This window comes from Rhea americana, unplaced genomic scaffold (assembly GCF_003343005.1).
Source record: "Rhea americana isolate MKP2758 unplaced genomic scaffold, rheAme1 scaffold_28, whole genome shotgun sequence".
In the NCBI taxonomy this organism is placed as follows: Eukaryota; Metazoa; Chordata; class Aves; order Rheiformes; family Rheidae; genus Rhea; species Rhea americana.
This window is the reverse complement of record NW_028186401.1, coordinates 6183625-6204050: the sequence shown is the minus strand read 5'-3', so window position 1 is coordinate 6204050 and position 20426 is coordinate 6183625. Positions and strand designations below refer to the sequence as shown.

The 20426-nt window shown below is 46.5% G+C and overlaps 2 protein-coding genes across 3 annotated transcripts; one reads left to right on the top strand and one right to left on the bottom strand.

Moving 5' to 3' along the window:
- Nucleotides 1–746: 746 nt before the first annotated feature.
- On the bottom strand, nt 747–14596 carry WDR93 (WD repeat domain 93). Its single transcript, XM_085308685.1, has 17 exons — nt 14560–14596; nt 13388–13732; nt 12413–12608; nt 11680–11744; nt 10739–10817; nt 9761–9888; nt 9131–9169; nt 7989–8076; nt 7126–7303; nt 6884–6954; nt 6381–6467; nt 5614–5745; nt 4723–4939; nt 4029–4089; nt 3107–3263; nt 2475–2655; nt 747–1295 (listed from the first exon to the last, which is right to left on the bottom strand). Exons 2-17 carry the CDS (start codon nt 13649–13651, stop codon nt 1157–1159), a joined length of 2082 nt encoding a protein of 693 aa, XP_085164811.1. The 5' UTR covers nt 13652–13732; nt 14560–14596; the 3' UTR covers nt 747–1156.
- On the top strand, nt 13606–20392 carry PEX11A (peroxisomal biogenesis factor 11 alpha). Of its 2 annotated transcripts, none has more exons than XM_085308691.1 (3): nt 13606–13745; nt 15384–15499; nt 17098–20392. In XM_085308691.1, exons 1-3 carry the CDS (start codon nt 13606–13608, stop codon nt 17661–17663), a joined length of 822 nt encoding a protein of 273 aa, XP_085164817.1. In that variant the 3' UTR covers nt 17664–20392. The 2 variants fall into 2 exon arrangements, with proteins under 2 accessions (XP_085164817.1, XP_085164816.1); XM_085308690.1 differs by lacking the exon at nt 13606–13745 and adding an exon at nt 14632–14794.
- Nucleotides 20393–20426: the final 34 nt, after the last annotated feature.

Genomic DNA, 20426 nt, shown 5'->3' with positions numbered 1-20426 from the left:
AAAAACTGAAATGGGACGTTGGCATAGGAGAGTCTACATAGCTCAAACTGAATGCCTGCACTCTAGTGATGTTTTGCTGAACCCTAGGGAGGACTTATCAGAGGGAGAGCCAGGACAAATACAACTCACCCTTGCACACAGATGGGAGCAGTCAACATCACTTCAGTGGCATCATATTTGATTCTTGTTCCAGACACGGGTGCTTGGCCTTGCATTGCTCCTGCCTGTTTCTTTTCCTATGCTGTCTGTAGTGTTTTGGCCTTTGACTAGTGTGCTGGTCATGCTTCTGGACTGTCTTTGGCTCAACACAGTCTGTGACTTCTCTGGGCACCGAAGCTTGTCCAGCTCCTCAATGATATCAGCACTTGGCTCTGACACCAGTTCTAGCCTAACCTTAATCAGTGAGACTGCCTGCCTGTGTCCAGACTGTAATTCCTACATAGTTTTATCCCAAAGCTTCCTGCTTTGAAGTCAAAATAAGCAACTAGACTTAGGAACAGCCTGGATGGGTCCTGACACACTTTGCAGCATCACTAATGCTGGCCCTGCTATGCTCTGGGTGATGCTGGCCTCACAGGTGACTTGCTGTCTGGTTTAAAAGGACCAGGTCTCTTGCTAAGCACAAGGATGCTGCTGTCTGCCCATACAGGTCAGAGATGACGAGACACACTGGTGAAACGCAGAGACAAAGACAGAGCATCTAAGTCTGGTAAAATGCCAGTCCTGTGAAGTGCAGGAAACACGTGTACTAAACAAAAAGCTTTATTAAGGAGGAACATTGTAACACACCACACTGCTCTGATTCTCCAAGTCTTTGAGAAGACTCAAAAATCCAGTGCAAATCCTTAATCGAAGCACATAAGTGTTGGGCCCACCACCTTGGTGAGAGGCCTTTCCTACCTCAAGACTGTTTCATATGTTGTGTTTGTCGCTGAAGAGGAAGAGCTGATTCCTGCTGTAACAGGTTGAGGGTTAGGTAAGAAAAGCGGGGTGCAGATCCTACCAYAGAGCAGCAGGTGTGAGTAGCAGGCAAGGAGTTAGTCTAGATGACAAGTTGCTCCAGGCTGGAAAGCAGCATGACTTGCATGGAGTTGGTGTTCAAGTGTCAATCCTGGGCCAYTGATCTGCAAGACTGTAATAGCAAAGAGCCGAGCCCTCAGGATTTAAGGCTGACTACAGCTTCTACTGTCCCCTCTCTTTYTCTCTCTCTCTCTTTGTCCATGGCAGCTGCGTGTGCCTGAAGCCGGCTCCAGCACTCAGGCATCTGCTCCCCAACTCCCAGCAGGCTCTGCTGCCTAATAAAGGGAAGAAGAAGGGGTTAGAACAGTCTCTGCCATTGCCTCTGYCACCTCCCTTAATGCTCAAGCAGTCCTAGCCTGGCTCCCCAAGGGTCCCTGGGGCYCACTGCAAATTAAGTAGTTCCAGTTTCTTGTGTCTTCCATGTTATTCAGCACTAATGTGCTCTTGTCAGTGGTGACCTCAATACTTCCCCCTGCCTGTTAGACCCTGTAGACACAGGTCTCACTGCTGTTTTCTGGTCAGAAGTAGGGCAGATGCCAGGAAATCCTAGTAACTCCTTTCTCTGGCTTTAGCTCTCAGTACCCAGGAAGCAAGGTATCCCTGGAGCTGATACCTCCACAGTTTTGCTGGTATGAGATTGACAACAGACTTCTCTCCAGCTTTATGAGAAGGAAGAACAAAATGGCATAGGAAGCAGCTTTTCTGCCCTTAACTAGCTGTCACCACAGGATTTGCCCTAGAAACAAGRGGTTAGGGAAGGCTAATAGGTAATACGACACTTTGATCATGCCTGCACCTACCTGCTCCACTTCAAATTGAAGAATTAAAGYCTAGGGATAAGACTGAACAGATGATCATTGACATGGATCTGGCTCCAGGTTCCCAAAAGAAGTAATTCAAGGAAAAAAGTCACCTAATCAGATGCCACATTGCCATCTAGTGGCAATGTGAATTCAAAGCATCAGCTAGGCACAGATCACACTGCAACCTCAGCACCTTCTTAAACTGAGAAGTCACCAGCACAAGTCTACTTACAAACCAAGCAAATCTAGTAACAGAGAGGAGGAACAAGTGCAAAGAGATCCCAGCTCTGTTTGTCTATGGGCCCAAAAGAAAGGCAGGCATTTAAGTGAAGATCACATTTCCTGATGGCCTTGCACAGTCTGGGTTGCACAAAAAGCATATGAGGCTCTCCCTACCGGAATGACAGGCWTGTCCCATGCATCCTGACCTGAAACTGCAAATTATTCTAGGAAAAACAGAAAGGGGAGAAGGAAGGGCCAAGTGCTGTGAGTGGCTGTCTGGAATCCAGCTAGCTGAACATCAGCCTTACCCRGACATACATATCTGGGTCAGTGCATAGAAGAACCTAGGACTCCAGGATGACACCTTGTATGGACCTGAGCAACATCTCAGCTTACAACTATTCTGATGCTCCAGCAGGAGAATCTTACCAATCATGAAAGAAAATATTACATCTCTCAATCCATGGCAGGTCCTGTAAYGGTTTCAGAGGCAAATCCGGTTCCTTTGGGAGAGACTCCTTCAGCAGGTAAGAGTTGAAGTCAAAAAAGAAGATGGAGCTGTGACTTGCTCTGCTCTGTGCCAACACATCCGCCGGCTGCTGCTTATCTCCTGGACAGAAGAGATAAGAACAGTGGGCTGTTTCATCAGGAGTCATGCACTGAAAAGAACCACCAAGGAGCAGTGCAGAACTGAACCCAACGACCATGTATCTAAAATTGTTCTGAGTTCACCAGTAGAGAAAAGACTAGTCCCCAAGGTGGGGATATTTTCCAGCCCTGCTCCCCTTTGTGAATCCTGTCTTAGGTAAGGGGGACCAGCAGGCTGCCTCAAGCCATTCCCTGAAGATCACAACASGGTTGTAAGCAGAAATGTACCAATATATAAAGGCTAACGAGGCCTGAGCAGTTCCTGTAGCCTCCTGTAGTCATGCTGCATGAATTGGCGCTTCCCCTTCCTAGAAATGTGCTTGCTGAATACACTTGTCAAGAAACATAGCCCAGTTCCCTCTGCCCTCGCTGACACTTGAGTGCATAGTCCCACTGTGCATCTTACTACCCACCTYGAAGGATCAGGCACTGATCTGCAGTATCCATAGTGAACACTGGTTGCCAGGGGGATGCTACAGCATGAGAGAGTGGGGTGCTGAAGTAGCAAATAATGTGCGATGTGGCAGTGTCCATCAGGAACACTGTGCCATCCCAGGAGAAGACCAGTGCCTGAAATAGCAAGTTGACAATTAGAAGGGCATAAAAGAAAGGTGAACAGCATTTCCTAAAGAGGGCAGAGAATGGYATCCAGGACTTCATGTCCTTAACTGATGTTGTTTCCTTTGCCTGCTCTGTAGTTGTAGGGCCACAGAAGATCAAGAATAGCTTGTGCAGGGAACTTGAACTGGAATTGCTGCAGGCTGGGATTGGGATGGGCAAGTTATAGCTGAAATAGACCCAGCCTTCTGCACTAGATGGTTCTGGCAAGGGGGTTATAGTCCTTCTTTTTCCCAGAAAACTTTCTGAAGCCATTTGAAAGGTCTGACTGGAGCTGTGCTTTCAGCTTCTCTTCTCCACGAAGCCCTCTTATATTTGACCCTGATATCTGAAGTTTCATGACTGGACCCTCATCTTTGCACTTCGACCTATCTACCTGCAGAAGGGCCTCCAGTGTCTTCCACTTCAGCAGCTGTTAGAGGACACTAGTGTGAGTGGAGACTGAATTAGACCATGGAAGATAAATCCTTTGGGAGTTACCACATACATACAGATTTGTAATTGTTTCTGGAAGTCCTTGAGATGAAAATGGAGGCTGGAAGAGGATTTGCATGGCAGGGAGGAGGGAAAGGTTGTACTATATATGCCTGTCCTGTTCTTAATCTTCAGGGCACTCAGTTACAATCATTACTAGAAATGAGACGCTGGGCCAGATGGACGTTCTCAACCAGTTCAACTCTTTTTGTGCTCTTAAGGTAGGCTGCCAGCAATACTCACTGTGTTAGGGAAGGCCAGGACAGGTGCCACTGTGCTAATGGTAAATTTTGGATCCTCAGGCCTGCAAAAGAGACTCAAGCTAAAAGCACTGTTTCATGTAGACTTGGCACGTCACTGAGACACTGTAATGACAACAGTAGTGTCTGGCACAGGAGCTGGAATGAGGTTCAACCAAGCCACTTCCTCATGGAGACAGGGCCTGTTACCCCTCAGAAGCAGCAACCTCTAAAGCCTGTCCCTATGCATAACTGCCTAGGAACTAGATAAGTGCAAATCCTGTCTGCCACATAAGCCACAGTTCCCAGAGCAGCAGCAGATTCCCCAGAGCTGGTGAACAGAAATTTGATAGAAAGCTGGCAGGAAATGCCTATTCTGACTTGCAGGTGCATGCTATTCTGGAAAGAAGAAAAGAGCACAAAAATGTGTCCAGGGTCTGGCCAGGGTCCAGAGCAGTGGTATGAGCCTAATGCACAGGAGAACCCAGGAACACCCTTAAATTTGGTATAGCCATTAGATTTTAGCACTAGGACTACTCATCAGTAAAGCCATGCTTGTTGCTGCATGGCAGAGATAGCTGGGCAAAGGCAACAGGAGAGTTCTGCATCCCATACAGATTTGGGGTTCCTTGCTGGTCCTGACCACTATCCCACACAGTTTCTTTGGCTGGAGTGACAGCTATGAGAGTCAACCTCACCTGTCTACCAGGAGCGTGATGCTGGACTTCCTGGCCCTGGGTGCTCTCACCAAGTAGAGAGATCCTTCTGTACACAGCACTAGAAGCTGCACAATGGGATAGGCAGAATCTCTACCAGTATAAGGTGTCTGGTCACCGGTAGCTGCAGCACTCCGCAGGAAGTGCATACTACGGATGACATGTTCCTCTAAAAGGGCAGTCACAGTCAGTGGGTATCCTGAGGAGGCAGAAAAAAAAGGAATAAAAACTAAAAAAGAAAAATCTATAAAAAAACATCAAGGCAGTAGTTTGGGAAGAAAAGAACAGGCAATTTATCCAAGGAAAGCTTCACCAGGGGATGTGGAACCTTTATAGGCTTGRCTGGGACCCAGAAAGGTCCCTTATTTTGTTTGCACTTCTCTGGCTACAGTGCAGTAAGAAGTCTTTTCAGCTTCCTCCCAGGAACCTCAGGGGATTTGATTTGGTCTTAGGCCTGCTCAGGGATAACTGCCAGGACAGCCCTGATGGAAAATGATTCTTCTGCCAGGAGAATCGCTGCATGCACAAGGTGACACTAGCATTGATGGCAGGCTGGACTGTGATGCCGTATCTCAAAGATGACCTGAGGTTGCAGTTGGAAAGAAGCAACTGTCCCACAGCCTCAGGGTGAGATGGGAGTCAGTTCTCACTACAGCGGTTCATAGGTCCTGCACTGTTCTGAATGGGAATGGTTCTGTCAGGGCTAGAACAGTCACGTTTCCATGATGGCACAGCTGGCCAAGCATCCTGTGAACAAACAAGTCTGAAGACTTGGAAGATTTGTTTGTAAACTCACTGGCAATACCCTGTTCACATTCACTCAGTCTCAAACGCCATTTGATCCCAATGGACAGGACAAAAGTGCAAGCTCACCTAGGTGTTTATCCCAAATAGTTATTGTTGCATCTTCACATGCCAGTGCCAGGTACCTGCAGCAGGAACTGACAGATGAGCACACAATTGGCGCTGCACATGGCCACACAACATCAGGCTTCGGATCAGCATCTACACAGCAGGACAGGAGAAGGCTTGACTGCAAGACCGTGTTTTTTCATGGTGGCAGCTTCCTATTTCCCAGTGCAGCACACACTAATCTGGGGTCTCCTGCCAGGCTGGCTTCATTAAAGATAGTGCCAGCACACAGAGCACAGAGCCCTGCAATCCGAATGCAAGCCTAACCTATAAGATACAGGGCAGCTCTCCTCCCTGATTCTTTGAATCATTGAGATCTGCCTGAGACACAATTACTGGCCTCTGAATAGCCCCACAGAGTACCCTGCTAGGAAAAATAAGACTCCACCTACACAGTTAAACTTGTGACAGCCCCTTCTAGCCTCTATACTATCTACTTAAAATAATAACCCCTTCTAGTCTGGGCCTAGTTCTCCTTCGTCCCACAAGGTTGTGTGCACTTTGTTGTAGTGAATAACTAAATCCTATAGCTAACAARTTCCCAAAAGCCTGCTGGGGAAAAAGGATCCCCTTCCAGAACACAGGTAGGAAAAGGACAGATTAACACTGGTAAGTGCTGCTGGTGAGACCTTTGTGAGCAGCTGGGAACTTCCCTGACACACTGGTTAATGTGGAAGCCTCTGGTCACAAGTTTGCATGACAAGCCCTGTTTGGTTCCTCTTGCTTACCCACTTTCTCCTTGAGTGGACGGTTAAGCGAATACAAGCAGAGATTGTGACTTCCATCCCAGTGCACACTGACGCCAGCTGGAACAGCTGGAAATGGGGAGGGCATAACAAAGAAAGGAGATCAGGGGACACAGGCAACAATCCAGCAACTCCAAAACCCCATTAGGAAACACTGGGAGGAGATCTCAGCATATGAGATCTCTCAAGGTTTCCCTAACAGAATTTATCTGAACTCTGCTCACATAAAACCTAATATGATCAACCACCCCTTTGTGACCTTTTCCTTGCCTACGTGCTTCCTGCCCTTTTTACTATGGAGCTAAGTTTGACTGCACGCTGGTGACTGACTTACATATGAGGGTTGGCATTTTTATCCAGGTTTATGTCCTTGAGGATAGAATTTAGTCAAAACAAGCCAGAGCCATTAAGCTATAACTGAAGCTCAGCACCATGCAACAATGAGTTACACAGGTTAACACCTTCTTCCTACCCATTTGGATTACCTGGCTGTAGTTTTATTTCAGGTCCCACCTGTAGGATCCGGCTAGGCAGGAGAAAATGAAAGGTAGCATGTCTGAAAAAGGAAATAAGAAATACATGCAAAAGAAAGGCTTGATAACTAGACAGCACTGCATCAGGCCCTGAAGCTTTGGAATGAAGGAGGAAGATCTAAAACAGAGGCTTGTATCTACACTTGGAAAGTGCCATATATTGAAATCTCATGCTGGTTGGGGCTCCCACTCACCTGGGGATCTCATTCTTGCTCTCACCCTCAGCCTCCAGATACTCCTGATAAGTGCTGTGGAAGATTGCCTCCTGCTGCTCCCACTGGGAATTCTTGATCAGGTGATTGTGCCCCAAACCAAATACACTGCCATCATCCACTTTCATCAAGGCATCCAAAGGACTTTTATAAATAGTTCCTGAATTGAGAACACAAATGAAAGAGGCACAGCCTTGGGAGAAGCAGACACCATAGAGACACGGGAGAGCCCAGAGGCACTTCTACCATACCAACTTCAGGGTGGCACTGTCCTGAAGATGACCACATTTCGTTTTACTGGTAGAAATGTTTCAACATTAACAACATTCTGTGGAACTTTTTGTAGCACTAGCCCATTTTCCAGTTATTTGAAGGTCTCAATTAGGGCAAATCACCTGAGGATCCAGTTCACCTTGCCTTTCTGCAGCATTCTCCCTGACAGCATTCTCAGCATAAGGTCTACTCCCTCCTCTTTACTCCCCTTAAAAGTTTCAGCATGAATCCAAGAGAGAGAGAAAAACTGGTATTACCGTCAGACTGCTAGGATCTAGGAAACAGTCTGCTTCCTCGCTGGTGGCAATGAAGCCAAGGCTGTATGAAATCCACTGCCAGGCACACTCAAGTATTTTGTGCTAACAGAGGTGTCACATTATGTGATGGTTGGGTAACAAACAATTCCCACTACAGGATTATAGGTAGCTACAGAGACAGGGCAGGAAATGGCCAGGAAGCATGTCATTAAAACTTTCTGAACTTTCTGARTTTTGTGTTATAGATGTAAGGGTCATGATTCCTTTGCCACCTGAAGGAGGCTGCAGGGTGAACATGCAGAATCAGTCCCTGACCTGTAATAGGTTTCGGTGGCTTGACTTTCAGCAACAACACTGGTGGACTCAGCTTGGCATCAGCTTTGTTTGCAGACACAGGAGACTCCTACAATAGAGAAAGAGTCAGCCTGAGAACTGGCTTTCCAGTAGCTGTGTTGTGTCCTACGCTGAAAGTTTTCACCCGTCAGAAGTTCCTGAGAYTCAAATGTTTCCTGAAGTAGGATCTGCGTCTCCTCAGATGGTGCAATACTGTGGGGAAAGAAGCTAGCAGTTTCAGGGAGGAGCAGCAGAAATGTTAGCCCTGGGATCAAAGGAACTTCCATGAAAGTCTGTCTTAGGAAAGGCAATGTGTTCCAATAACACGGAACAACGCAAAGCTTGGCTTACATTGCCTAGGAGATACTGGTTTTAGTCTCATCCTTCAGGCCAAAACACAGAAATTTGAGGGAGGTCACTACTTTCCCCAACACAACTACAAAGGCTCTCCTCCTCAGACACTGTGCTCTGCATATACCCCACTTCAGATCTCCCTGAATGCCTCTTATTGAAGCAGAGGCCTTGGTGGGACAGCGGAARGCTTTAGCCTTTTCGCCTTGGGTGGGAGCAGGGAAGGACTAAAGGTTATAGAGTGTTATGGRATTCATGAACTATATTTGACTTCAAAGGGTCCAGGACACTAGGAGATCACTTGTGTGCCTGGCTGGGAGTGGAGAATCTTACCAGGAACCTGCACTGGTGCCCCCTCCCCACACTCACACAACAAACTTGCCTAAACAAGAAACATCAAGCTAAGCAGTGCAGCATGTCTGAGAAGGAAGAGGCAGGAACCTGGATACTTTRTATGAGCACAAAAAAAGAAATCAAAGAGGGAAGACCTGGGTGTGTGTTTACTTTTGGCTTGCCCAATTTAAGTGGGATGTGACCGGCACAGAGAGTGCTCAGTAGCAACTCCCTCCTAAATTCCCAGGAAAGTCTCTGCTGAAGAAAGGAAGAACTGTGAGGCAGATGTTACAGAGGGTTAACCAGAGGTGCAAGATAGACAGTGCCTGTGTGTTAACAAATGATCTGGCAGGGTGAAAGTGATGTGRGAGAGGGTTAAGCACTGACTCAGTATTTAAAATTCCCCATAGCAGCTCAAGACATTCATTGAGGCCAGTTACCATCTCTGCAGAACGCTCTCCATACAGCTCCAGACTTCTCTGACAAGGAATCAGAAGAGGGCAGTGGTTAGTTCAAACAGGCTGGCTGAGGGTGGGCAGAGATCTTACCCTGCTCAAGGGGATCCAGCTACAACCCCAACAGGTTCCTCTTAAGAGATCTAGAATTTGAACCCATGTCAGAGGCACTGCCAGGACCAGATTCCCAAGTGGAGATACCAGGCCTGATTCTCAACTCTGCTTTTTCACCCTCCCCTAGTAACATAAGGAGGAAGGCAGAAGTCCTGTGGGAATATCCCCAGACATGGCGTCCTCAGATGGGGCAACACTGCTGGGAAAGGAGCTGGCAGTTTCAGGGAGGGGCAGCCGAAATGACAGCCCTGGGACCAAAGGAACTTCCTTGGAAAGCCTGTCTTTGCAGAGGCTATGTGTCCCAATAACATGAAGCCCTTGTGAAATGTGGGAAGGGCAGCTGTAGAAATTGCAGAAACACATGGTATCCCCCTGGGTTGACAGACTTGTTCAGCCTGAATCTTGCTGTCACTGTCTGCAGGAGCAAGGGTTGAAGAAAGACCTGTAAGCAAAAGGGTACAAGAGAAAAATAGTACAGTCGGAAACAGAACTATTTCGTACCATAGATGCCTGGCTTGACTTCCTCTCCCTGACAGCCAACCCTGCTGCAGCTCCTGGGCTATTTTCTCTCTCCTTCAGCCAGAAATCCTTAGGGAATCGGTAGATCTCCAGCCAAGCTTCTGTGTTGCCTGCATTGGGAAACTGTGTTGAGCAAYTGAAATTAAGGAGGAAAGGTCTTCCAGGCAAGCAGCTCTTACATCCTCAAAACAAGATTTGGATTTATTTATTTATTTATTGGAAATATAAAATCACTTTGCTCTCTGTGCAGCCCACCTCTCCTCTCACTTCAGGCTTCACATGCTAGACTCCAAGACTGACATTACAGACCAGCTCAACTGCTCGAGGTCCAATATCCACGGACCTCAAAAATTCCATGGAGCAAATTTGTCACAGAATTTGACCTGTAGCCCCTGATCTAAGAYAGAAAGTGGTCTCACTGACTGTGGATGCTACACATCTCAATCTCAGTGTATGGTCAGGCAGGTTCCAAACATGGGGTCTAGAAAATCTACTAGCAGAGAATGGGCAGCTACCTTGAAACAGAAGAGTACTATAACAGGGAGAGTTGCTGTGTTTTTCAGACTGTCTCTATGCTCTCTGCCTTGTGCCTGCAGAAAAAGTTATCCAGATCTATGTTTCCAGTGTAAAACTGAGCCTTTGTGAATCAGATGAAGAACTGAAGCTGGCGCTTCTAGAAAGAGGGAAACCTGCTTTCACTGAGCCTTCTGGGAGCCTTGAAAATTACACTGCCCAGTTCCAGTCAGCTGATCTGGGATCAGCACTGATCCATACCAGGCCTTTTGGAGAGAACAGGGAGTGGCAGCAGCAACTCTCTAGGCTGGAGGAAAGGATTGGGCGGTTTAGGAATAGGATCCCTGGGAACTCAGAACACACAGAACATTTTAAAAGCATCCATGGAGGCCTTTCCTCTAGAATGCAACAGCTGTCATCCAATAAACCAATACACCATGCACTTGCCTTGCAGCAGGACTCCTGCATAATCGCCTCCTTGGGAAAGCACTACCTCCACACAAGTACTCCGCTTGCTGATATCCTCCTACCAAAGAAAAGAGGGCTGGCATTAGAGCAAGGTTGCTGATTTAGAGTGCTCCATGACTTTAAATAGTTCTCAGACAGGTGAAGGCAAGACAGACTGCYGGAAGAACAGGACTAACTATCCTAGGTACAGTGCATATGCATGGGAGTAGGAAGGTAAGCGAAGTGTCTTGTGCCTATGGTTTTGTTTAAGTTTGCACTGGGTTGCCAGGAAAGTCTAGTGGCCAACARTGCTACTCGTGTGTCCTACGCAAATACCTTGGAGGTGTTTAGTTTGGGGCCTGCCTCAGGCTGTCCTTCAAAGGCGCATGGAAGCTTCAGGAGATGCAGAACAGCATAATGGAGAAAGATGAGTGGGAGGTATTTAGTGCTCTGGCTTGATCCCAGAACGGGCAAAGAAAAAGCAGACACCAGAAGAACTTAACGCTGGACAAGGCCTTAGAGCCTAGGAAAGGGATCTAAACTTTGTGATTTATACCTACTTACTTTACGTTATTTGATTTACACTTTTGTGTCTTAGAGRAGAGCTATCAGCTCTGGAAATCACTTCCCTGAGTAAAGGAAGATTCATGCCACTGGGTCACAAATGATAGTACCAGAGACCTCCAGACAGTGCTTCTGCTGGGATGTAACTCTAGGATGCCTGCATTCAGAGATGACTTTGGCAATAACATGGGGTATATATCACAATCACACCRTGCTCTCCTGGCTCAGTGAATGGGTCTCTGGTCTTGGAGTGCTGCTGCTGCCCATACCAGAAGTATCAGATATACTAGAATATTTCTAGAGGGCAATTAGCACTCATCATGATTGACTACTTAGCAGTTTTTGCCCAGTGTCTATGGAATTAACTCACTACTTACCACTTCATTTAAGTTTTTAATGAATAGGAAGCTGTCCTTGTGAAAGCAGAAGAGCCAGACAAGCCCTAGAGAAGAAATACAAATATAAGTAGTAGTAGAAGGAAACTGAACAGATGGTAGCCAAGCTCTTGGGAGATGGCCGTGACAACATGYGCAGGAGAGCAAACAGGACTACATATTTTCCTGGGCTCAAGGAGGAATATCCCCTTGCTGCCAGCACTGAACTTCCACTGCTTTCCTTATCAGCATTCGCAAACAGTTGGCTATACATGGAGACAAATCAGCCAACTTGAAAAGTAATTCTGCCAATAAAATAAAATAAAATAAAATGACAGCTTTCAGAGGAATCAACAAAGTAACRAGATTTATCATAGGGCTGTGCAATTACAGATGCTGAAACAAAGAACAGGCAGCAATCCATGCCTACCAATACTTTCTGTCTGGTCCAAGGTATTGTTAAAATTTACTGCATCTCAGCTTCAGCTCTGCACCCGCCCCTGCTGCTCCAGAGAGGACACCAAGCCCACACCCTTCACTAATCCCAAGGCCCTAGGGCCACTCTGTCACCCTCCACCTATTATCTAATGACCTTCATAGAGCTTTCTAAGAAACCTATCAGGTACACTTACATTCCTCCCTAATTTAATACTTTTGTGCAAAGTAGCTGCCAACTCTTCTGCCCTAAAGCACAGCTATCCCCTAGGTAGCTCAAGGAAATCCAAATCACACTAACCCATTTCATCCACAGCAAGCAGGGCATGGTGTTCATTCCCTAAGTCCGAGGCACAGACGGCACAAACCTCTGTCTTGACTGCATCCCAAGCAGAGACCTGCTTACAGTCAGATACCTGGAAGACAGMCAGACCCATGGACAGCCCAACAAAGATGTATTTTCCAGAGACAGCAAGGCAGTTGGCTCTTCCTGTCACCTACCAAGAAAAGGAAAAGATGAGTGTACTCATCAGCTATTTCCCCCAGGGGGATACATGAGCCACACTCCTAACCTTTCACCAACAGCAATTAGTGATTTACTCTACAAGGGGAAAAAATTGCATAAACTTTCATCAGAAGAGTAGTAAGGGCAGTGTGGGAGGGTGAAGGTGTCTCATCTCCCATCATGGTCTGTGCCAGGAATGAAAGCTTGCTCCCCTCTGATAAACAGAGGGGGCTTTAAGGGCCAACAACGGGATGCCGAGTCCCCCTATTTTAGGCAAATGCAGAATGCTAGCAGACATGCTCTACCTCCTGGATACCTGCCCTCTGGATACCTCCACAGAGGGATGGACAAAGCAGTGCAGCCCTTCCGCCCAGAAGGTCCCCACAAGCCCCCAAAGCAGCCCTTTTCTGCTGCCAGGTACCATCATAACACAAAGCTGAGTTCATCCATTTACACACTACTGATTAATTGCCTTCTCCGCAACAAACAAAGGTGAAGCCAGCCTGAAGCCAGCCTGAGAAGCAGAAGGTGAATTTAGTACTGTTTAATATCTGCTTCTTTCTTTTCAAAGATGTGTGATGGATGGGTGGGAAGAAGAACCTGTTAAACAAGCTTGGAAGCTGCAGCCTTTTGAAATGTATCAGGTGAGATGGCAGTGGACTCTGAGCAAAGTGATGAAGGGAAGGATATGAAAAAAATCAACTGAATGGATATTCTTAAGAAAAACTGCTACRGTAATTAATGCTGTATCTACTGCAAGCAGCTCTTTACCTGCAATTCAGCTGTGGGAAAACATTTTGTGGCCTGGACTTCTACTTTTTGTGCTTCTTGGAGCATCTCTCTTCTTTCAATGATTTCCATAGCATTCTCAAAAATCAGCATCACCAATTTGTTGATCATCCTAAAAGGCTGAGGCAACACTTCAAGCATTTTATCAGGATCCTGCTGGAAGAAGTCTTCCTCATCATCCTTTAACCAGTCTTTTTCAGATGGTGGAGGAATCTCCAGGGGATGCTTCCGGATATACACTGGCATATTTCTGCCTTTCTAACTGCAAAGCACACCACAGATGCAGTAATCACAGTAGATGCAGAAGATCAAGGAATCATGCAGTATCTACATTCATGAGGTAATGTGAAAAAAAAGATAGTTATTAATTTCTAACAGGGAAGTAGGGTTCCTTTCTATATATACGGTCAAGGCAAACCTGTTTTACATAGCTCATTTCTACTTCCTCCATCACTTCTATTGCTCATGTTTCTGCCCTGCTCTGGGAACATTGCTACCCAGATACCTGTAGGCTAAACACTCTGGTGAAAAGGTAAAAGTTTAGGTGCAAGTCTGCATACAACTTAGGACAAAATATCTGTAAATAGGGGCTTGTTCTTCATTAAAAGGCTTAATCAGCCTGGATTAAAATAAAAATTAATTTTGAAAACAGCTAATTTCACCTTAAGCTAGGCTGAATATTCAAGCCATTGGGTACATCATTTGTTTCTAAACTCCAGTTTTCACAGTATGCCCATGACCACTGGCACCATGAGTTATAAGCTCAGACCCCCTGGAAGTTGTTAAAGCAGCTGCAGGGTCCCCCATCCTTCGGGGGCAGCCAGCACACTAACACCTGGGTTAGCATAGGCCAGGGGAACCACAGCTGCCAGCCTGACACAAGAGTTTAACCTAGGACTGGGAAACAAACTCCTTCAACCCTGACTCTGGAAGGGAGAGACCAAACTACCGACCTCTCGAGCTAAAAAATAACAATAAAAGGCACAAAGCCAACCGGGCCCCGCGGGAGGGAGCTTCCCAGCTTAGCTCAAACACCAAAGCGACCCACGGGCGCCTAACCCAGCCAGCTGCGAAGCCCCAACCACCCCCAACCCCGAGGGCGCCCCGCGGGGGGAAAGCTTTAAATGGGACACCGCGCTGCCGCCCGCCCTCACCTGCCCCCCGAGTGTCGCCGGTCGCCATGGCAACGGCGAGGCGGGGCGCCGCGGCGCGCCGCCCGCCCGGAAACGAGCGCCGAGGCGGAGGGTTCCCGCCGCCGCCGGTGCCGCCGCTCGCCGCGCCCGCTGGGGCGGGGAGGCCGGCGGCCATCTCCTCTCGGGGCTGCCCCTCCGCCATGGAGGGCTTCGTGGACTTCACCAACCGCAGCCAGGGCCGGGACCAGCTCTTCCGGTGAGCGCGGGCGGCGGTGCGAGCGGCCGGGGAGGGGGGGGCGGGCAGGAGCCTCCCCTCGGCCCCCCGACGGCGCCGGCCGCTGCGGGCGTCCTCGGGGCCCTGTGCCTGTGCGGCCTCCCTGGTGGAGCAGCCCCGGCACCCCCAGGCRTGCCCCGAGGGCTGGCCGTGGCCGCGGGGTGCAGCCCCTTGCGCAGTCAGTGCCGGTTTGGGTGTCCCCCCCCCGCTGCCTGCGGTGCGTCCCCCAGGAGAGCTGCTCCCAGCCCTGCGGGGAGCCGGCGGCAGGCCGAGCGCGGCCCCCCTCCTGCGGTATTCAGCCTCTCCCTTTCAGGCGGTGGTTGCACACAGGCCCCCAAGCTGCTCTTCGTTGCCCCGCTGCGTTTTCTTTGCTTGCTGCTTTGCGTGTCTCCAGCTGCTGCACCCTTTGCGCTGCCTCTGACTCACCCCGGCCCTGCTGCCTGCCTAAGGGGCCGGGGACGGTGAGACGGGCGACCTTAGGCTTGCAAAGACAGTTTGCACTGCTTCTGCTGTTCCTACGAATTGTCCATGTTTCACCTGTGAACCATTTTCCTCATTTTTTCCATTCCAGAGCCACTCAGTACACATGCATGTTGCTTAGCTATTTGTTAGAGCATAAGGCTGAGACTGAGAAGCTGGTAATGAAACTCAAGCAGTTGGAATCTAGCATGAGCTCTGGCCGTAAAAGTAAGTACCCTGCTGTGTAGAGGGGTAGTTCTTCACCTGTTTCTTCCAGCAAAGTAACTACTGAGCCAGCCAACTTACCCTGAGCCCAGCAGCCTCTTTTAGTATACGCACAGATTTGTCAATAGACCTTATGCCTGTGCTGACTTGCTAGAATAGGTACAACCATTTAGATGTTTATCGCTTCATTAGCCTCTTCTCTAATGAGGCAATCTCRAGTATTGCTGAAGGAACTAGAGAAGTGAGTTAACAGTCAGCTGTTGCTGCAGAAATCAAAGTTGTCATCTCTGATAAAGGACAGAACAGAGAGTTACGATACAAGGCTGACTTACTGCCTGCTTATGAGTCCTTCCAGCTAGTGTGATGAGACAGTCAAATGTTAAGGATTGTCATCCCAAGAAAATCACCTCTGAGGGAGCATCCTTTGATACGGATTTTTATACCCTYCTTCACATATTAATTTTCTTCAGCACTTTACCAAATTATGTACCCTTCTGTACTTTTCTTTTGATCTAACCATATGCATCATTTCAYGCAGTGTCACAATTGCATCAGTTATTTTCTGCTGTTGCTATGGTTATACTACTTGCTCTCAGGCTGACCTTACACCTGCCTATCAGTTAATCAATTCTAAAACAATTTGAGTATATAAGGCATATATTGTAATTTAGTATGTTAGCATATATTGCTTTATTATTCCAATTAGCTCTGGAGTATGATAATTTCTAGGACAGAGGCCAGCTGGTTTATCAGCGTACCTATAATTGTCTTGCTTAAGCTAAACAAATCTCCAGCAGACTTCAGGCCTAAATTCAGGCCACTTGTATTTCCACAAAACTTGGATACTGCCACGGCTATCGTTGTTACAGTGCAGCACCTTATGAAATGAATTTTGTCTGATGTATTAACATTCATGTTAATACATGTTAATAAATGGAGTGAAATCCAAGCAGTGTAGAGGACGAAATCAGGCTTGTTGTATATATACAACATATATATAGGGAATGGAACATGCTGTTCTTTTTGGCAGAGAACTATGTGTATCTCTGAAAAATTCTTGTTGTTCTTGTTGACAGAGGAAAAACTTGGGTCTGAGTTTGATTTGCATGTGAATCACCAGCCTTCAGAGAAGCTTGGAAATGACATAGCTCATGGTTGCAATGGGATTAATGCAGAAACATCTCCTGCCCACAGAGTTAGGAGAAATGTGGTCCAGTGTAGAGCTGAAATTGGAAGCTCTGTTTGTGTCATGTTTTTGCTGGCCCTGCCTTGGTCAGGGCAATTGGTCATATTGGTCCAGAGAGTGCCTAGGCCTTGAGAATAGAGTGGCAGAAGGCTGCAAGTCCTGGCTATTGAGAGAGTTGTATATACGTCCTGGGCTGCTACAGACCAATACTACTGGGATATTTACATCTCTTTCCTTACAAATGCTAGCTTCTCACATTGCGAACTCACAATTTTCCCTAAGAAACATACAAATGCCCAAAGACTGTCAAGGTTTTGAAAAGTGTATGTGGACAGTGACAGGCAGAGTTGTCCTACGCAGGACTTTGTTTGTGGTAAAGGACGGGTCATGCTAACCTTTGTGGGGTTTCTTGCAGTGTTCAGACTGGGCAACACGGTACATGCCTTGGTAGCAGCCAGGAGAACTACACRGTTGCCAGATGTGGTTCCTCGCTTCTGCCTTACAACTTCCAACCTGACTCGTGCCCTGTACTTCATCTGCGATGCAGTCTTGTGGTTGAGGAGTGTTGGTCTCCAACCTGACATCAATAAGCAGAAGTGGCGGAATTGGGCTACCAAGTGTTACTACTTTTCACTGCTGATGAATCTGGCCAGAGACTGGTATGAGATCTCCTGGAGGTTGGAGCAAGCCATACAGAAAAAAAAGACAAAAGAAAATTCTTCCTGGGACAAAGAAGATCAGGAACTAAACTGCTTGAAACACGATAGCTTACCATCTTTTCTCCTCCTGTTGTTTCAGATACTGAAAAGACATCCTCCTTTGCTGCTAGACATGGTGAAAAATCTGTGTGATCTCTCTAGTCCTTTGGATGCACTAGGAATYTACAAGACCAATCCGGGAGTGATTGGTTTCTGTGGCCTCATCTCCTCTCTGGTGGGGATCCTCACATTAGCAAGCCCACATCTGAAACTGAAACAGTGACGCGAAAGGAGCCACATAGTGTACAATGAGCCAATAGCTTTGATTCTCTGCCAGGTTTTGTTCTCATATCGCACTTTGAAAATGAAGATGTCTCACAGTAACTTCAAGATGAGGTTTATCCTCTGAATAAGTGAATTCTACCTTTTGTCCTTCCCTGTGTCTTTGCAGATGAGTTAGGTGCTGTGATATACTCCCTAATGGAGTGGAAATGGGAGAAGACAGAATAATATTTCACAAACAAACAGGCCTTGGAACGTGGCTGCTAGAGGAACATAGCTGCTAGATAAGGAAATATTAATGTTCCCATATTTTAATATGGGGTTATGAAATAGCAGCATACAACAATAGGTGTATGACTCGTAACTAATCATGTTTACACTGTAAAGGTAGAATTCACCAATCAAAGGTTCCCACAGTCAGRTTTTTTTAGTGTGTTCAGGCAAATTAGGAACTATGATTAAAATGTCTTGAAGTAATATGTGAGCACTCTGATTGGTTTGAATTGATGGATTCTGTCATCTATAGGCTGTGGTTTGAATCCAATGTGATGGTAAATGGAAAGTGATATTGTCTAACCTTTCAATGATCTCCATGTAACATCCATTGGTGGTACTGGATCCGTAATCTAGTGAGTGCCAATTTATGCCTCAGGAAATCAGCACCTTCTTCTTTTCCTTTGACAATGTGAGCCAAGGATTCTTGGCTACAAACTCTGAATTCTCCAGCAGGCCATCGGTGAGGGTTTTGGTGAAGGACAGTGTGTGGGAGAAGCTTGTTTCAATGCTGATAATAGTGTGATTTGCAGGAAACTGGGTTTCCAAAGCTGTGAATTTGGAACCAGCAGTGAATTTCACTTTATACACACATTTTAGCTCCCAAGCCCCTATGATTCCACATGCAACTATTTTCTGTTAGTCACCATATGATAAGTAGTCTGATTTGTTGTTTCAATTTTACTTGAAAAATTCTAGTGTAATAAGGAGCTTTGGAACATGCACTTAAGGAGAGAAGGCTGTCTCAGAGCTTGGAAGGGTGCAAGGGTGTGTTTCCAGTTGTGTAAGCTCTCAGAGGGAAGGGAATGGAGCTGGACTTGATAATATCAGAATCATCTGGGAGAAGAGAAGCTTATTATCTGGATTTGGGCATTCATATTTCAGATATTCCTACCTGGTCTTCTCTGTCTTCCTCTGCCATGGCCACAAGATTTCTTCTGTGTTTGCTTACTGTTTAAGTAAGTTCTACCATCTGAAAATGCCTGATGTTTGCCCTGCGACTGCATTATTACTCATCACTTACCTATCTGGGAATGGTTACCTGGCAGTGTGGTCCAGATTAAAGGAAAAATGCTATGTCCAGTTGTCTAAAAATTGCATGGCTTGCAGTCCTTCTTTTCCTAACTTCACAGAGTACCAGTTCCAACAACATCTGAGAAAAATCTGTTCTGCATGTAGGAGACCAAACTGTCACTTTTCTTCAGCAGAGCTAGGCCTGTGTGTTCTGCTGCTTTCTGATGCAAGGACTCCTAGTTTAATTTGTCAGGAGATGTGAACAGAAATTACTCTAACCAAGACCAAGGTACTCTTATTATTTCTGACTCTGTTTGTAAACAGAAATTAAAGAATGCCAGTTTCCTTTATTAAAAGGAGACCACTGTGGAATTTAGTAGACATGGTAATGCAGTGCTCCAGTATATCTTAAATCATTGTGGTCAATGCTTGGAATTACTTCCACTCTGATTTTGAAGTGTTAGCCAGCAAATGAAGCATGTGGAAAAAGGAGCTTGCTGGGCAGGATAATTAAGTGTGCTTGAAAACCAAATGTGGCCTGCAACAGCTCTTCTTTTTAATAGGGAAATGAATACCATTAAAAGTAGAGTGTACTGGCTGTTCAGACCACAATAGAGCATTATGTGATGGGCTATGTTGTCTTTAAGGGCTTCCTCTCCTTTCTAACGATAGGTTTTTTTTTTCTTTACTCCATTTGCCTTTGAGCTCCTGGCAATGTGTGGACCATCCATCCCTCCCTTAGTCAGAGTTTGATCGTTGGCCCGGTGTGCAGTAGCTGCTGTGAAGGGAGTAAGAGGAGTTTTGATGATCTAGCAATGGAGGCTTGGCCACCCTCTGGCTGTAGAATTTTGTCTTGTTGCAGGAAACTATGTTATGAATTCTTTACGGGGAGCTCTCACATACAAAATATATCTTTCATTGGTTTGCCAACTGATTTATCTTTTTCCCTTGTAGCTTGTAGATAAAGGGAAATGGATTAAAATACTGATGTGGCCTCTAGCTAGATACTCTTCCCTGTGCCCCATGGAGGGAGAAGTGTGCGGTTTTCCCCTTGTGTTGGGCAACCACTGTGCAAAGCCATGAGCCAGCCTTTGATGTTTCTCCTGTAGAGATTGGGATGGATTAGCAATTACAGACTTAATTTTGGAGATGGGGCGGTGAATTTTCAGCCTCTCTCAGCCTTGTCTGTCCTGTTCCACGTTACACAGGTTGGAACATWCAAGAGTAGCTCTTTTTGCTGAGTGTTAGGCACTAATACTTGCCTTTCTGCTCCCCAGCTGGAAGCTAGCAATATAATGCACCTTAATATTATGTGACTGAAGCCATAGAAGCACAATCAAATACAGAAAATCCTTTTATACCTTTTCTTTATATCTCCTTCTAATACAACAGTTGGAATAACGATGGCTGTTTGAGCACAAGCAATAAACTTAGATGAATATGGCACTATGTCTGTGTGTGTGACTTAGAAGGTGTA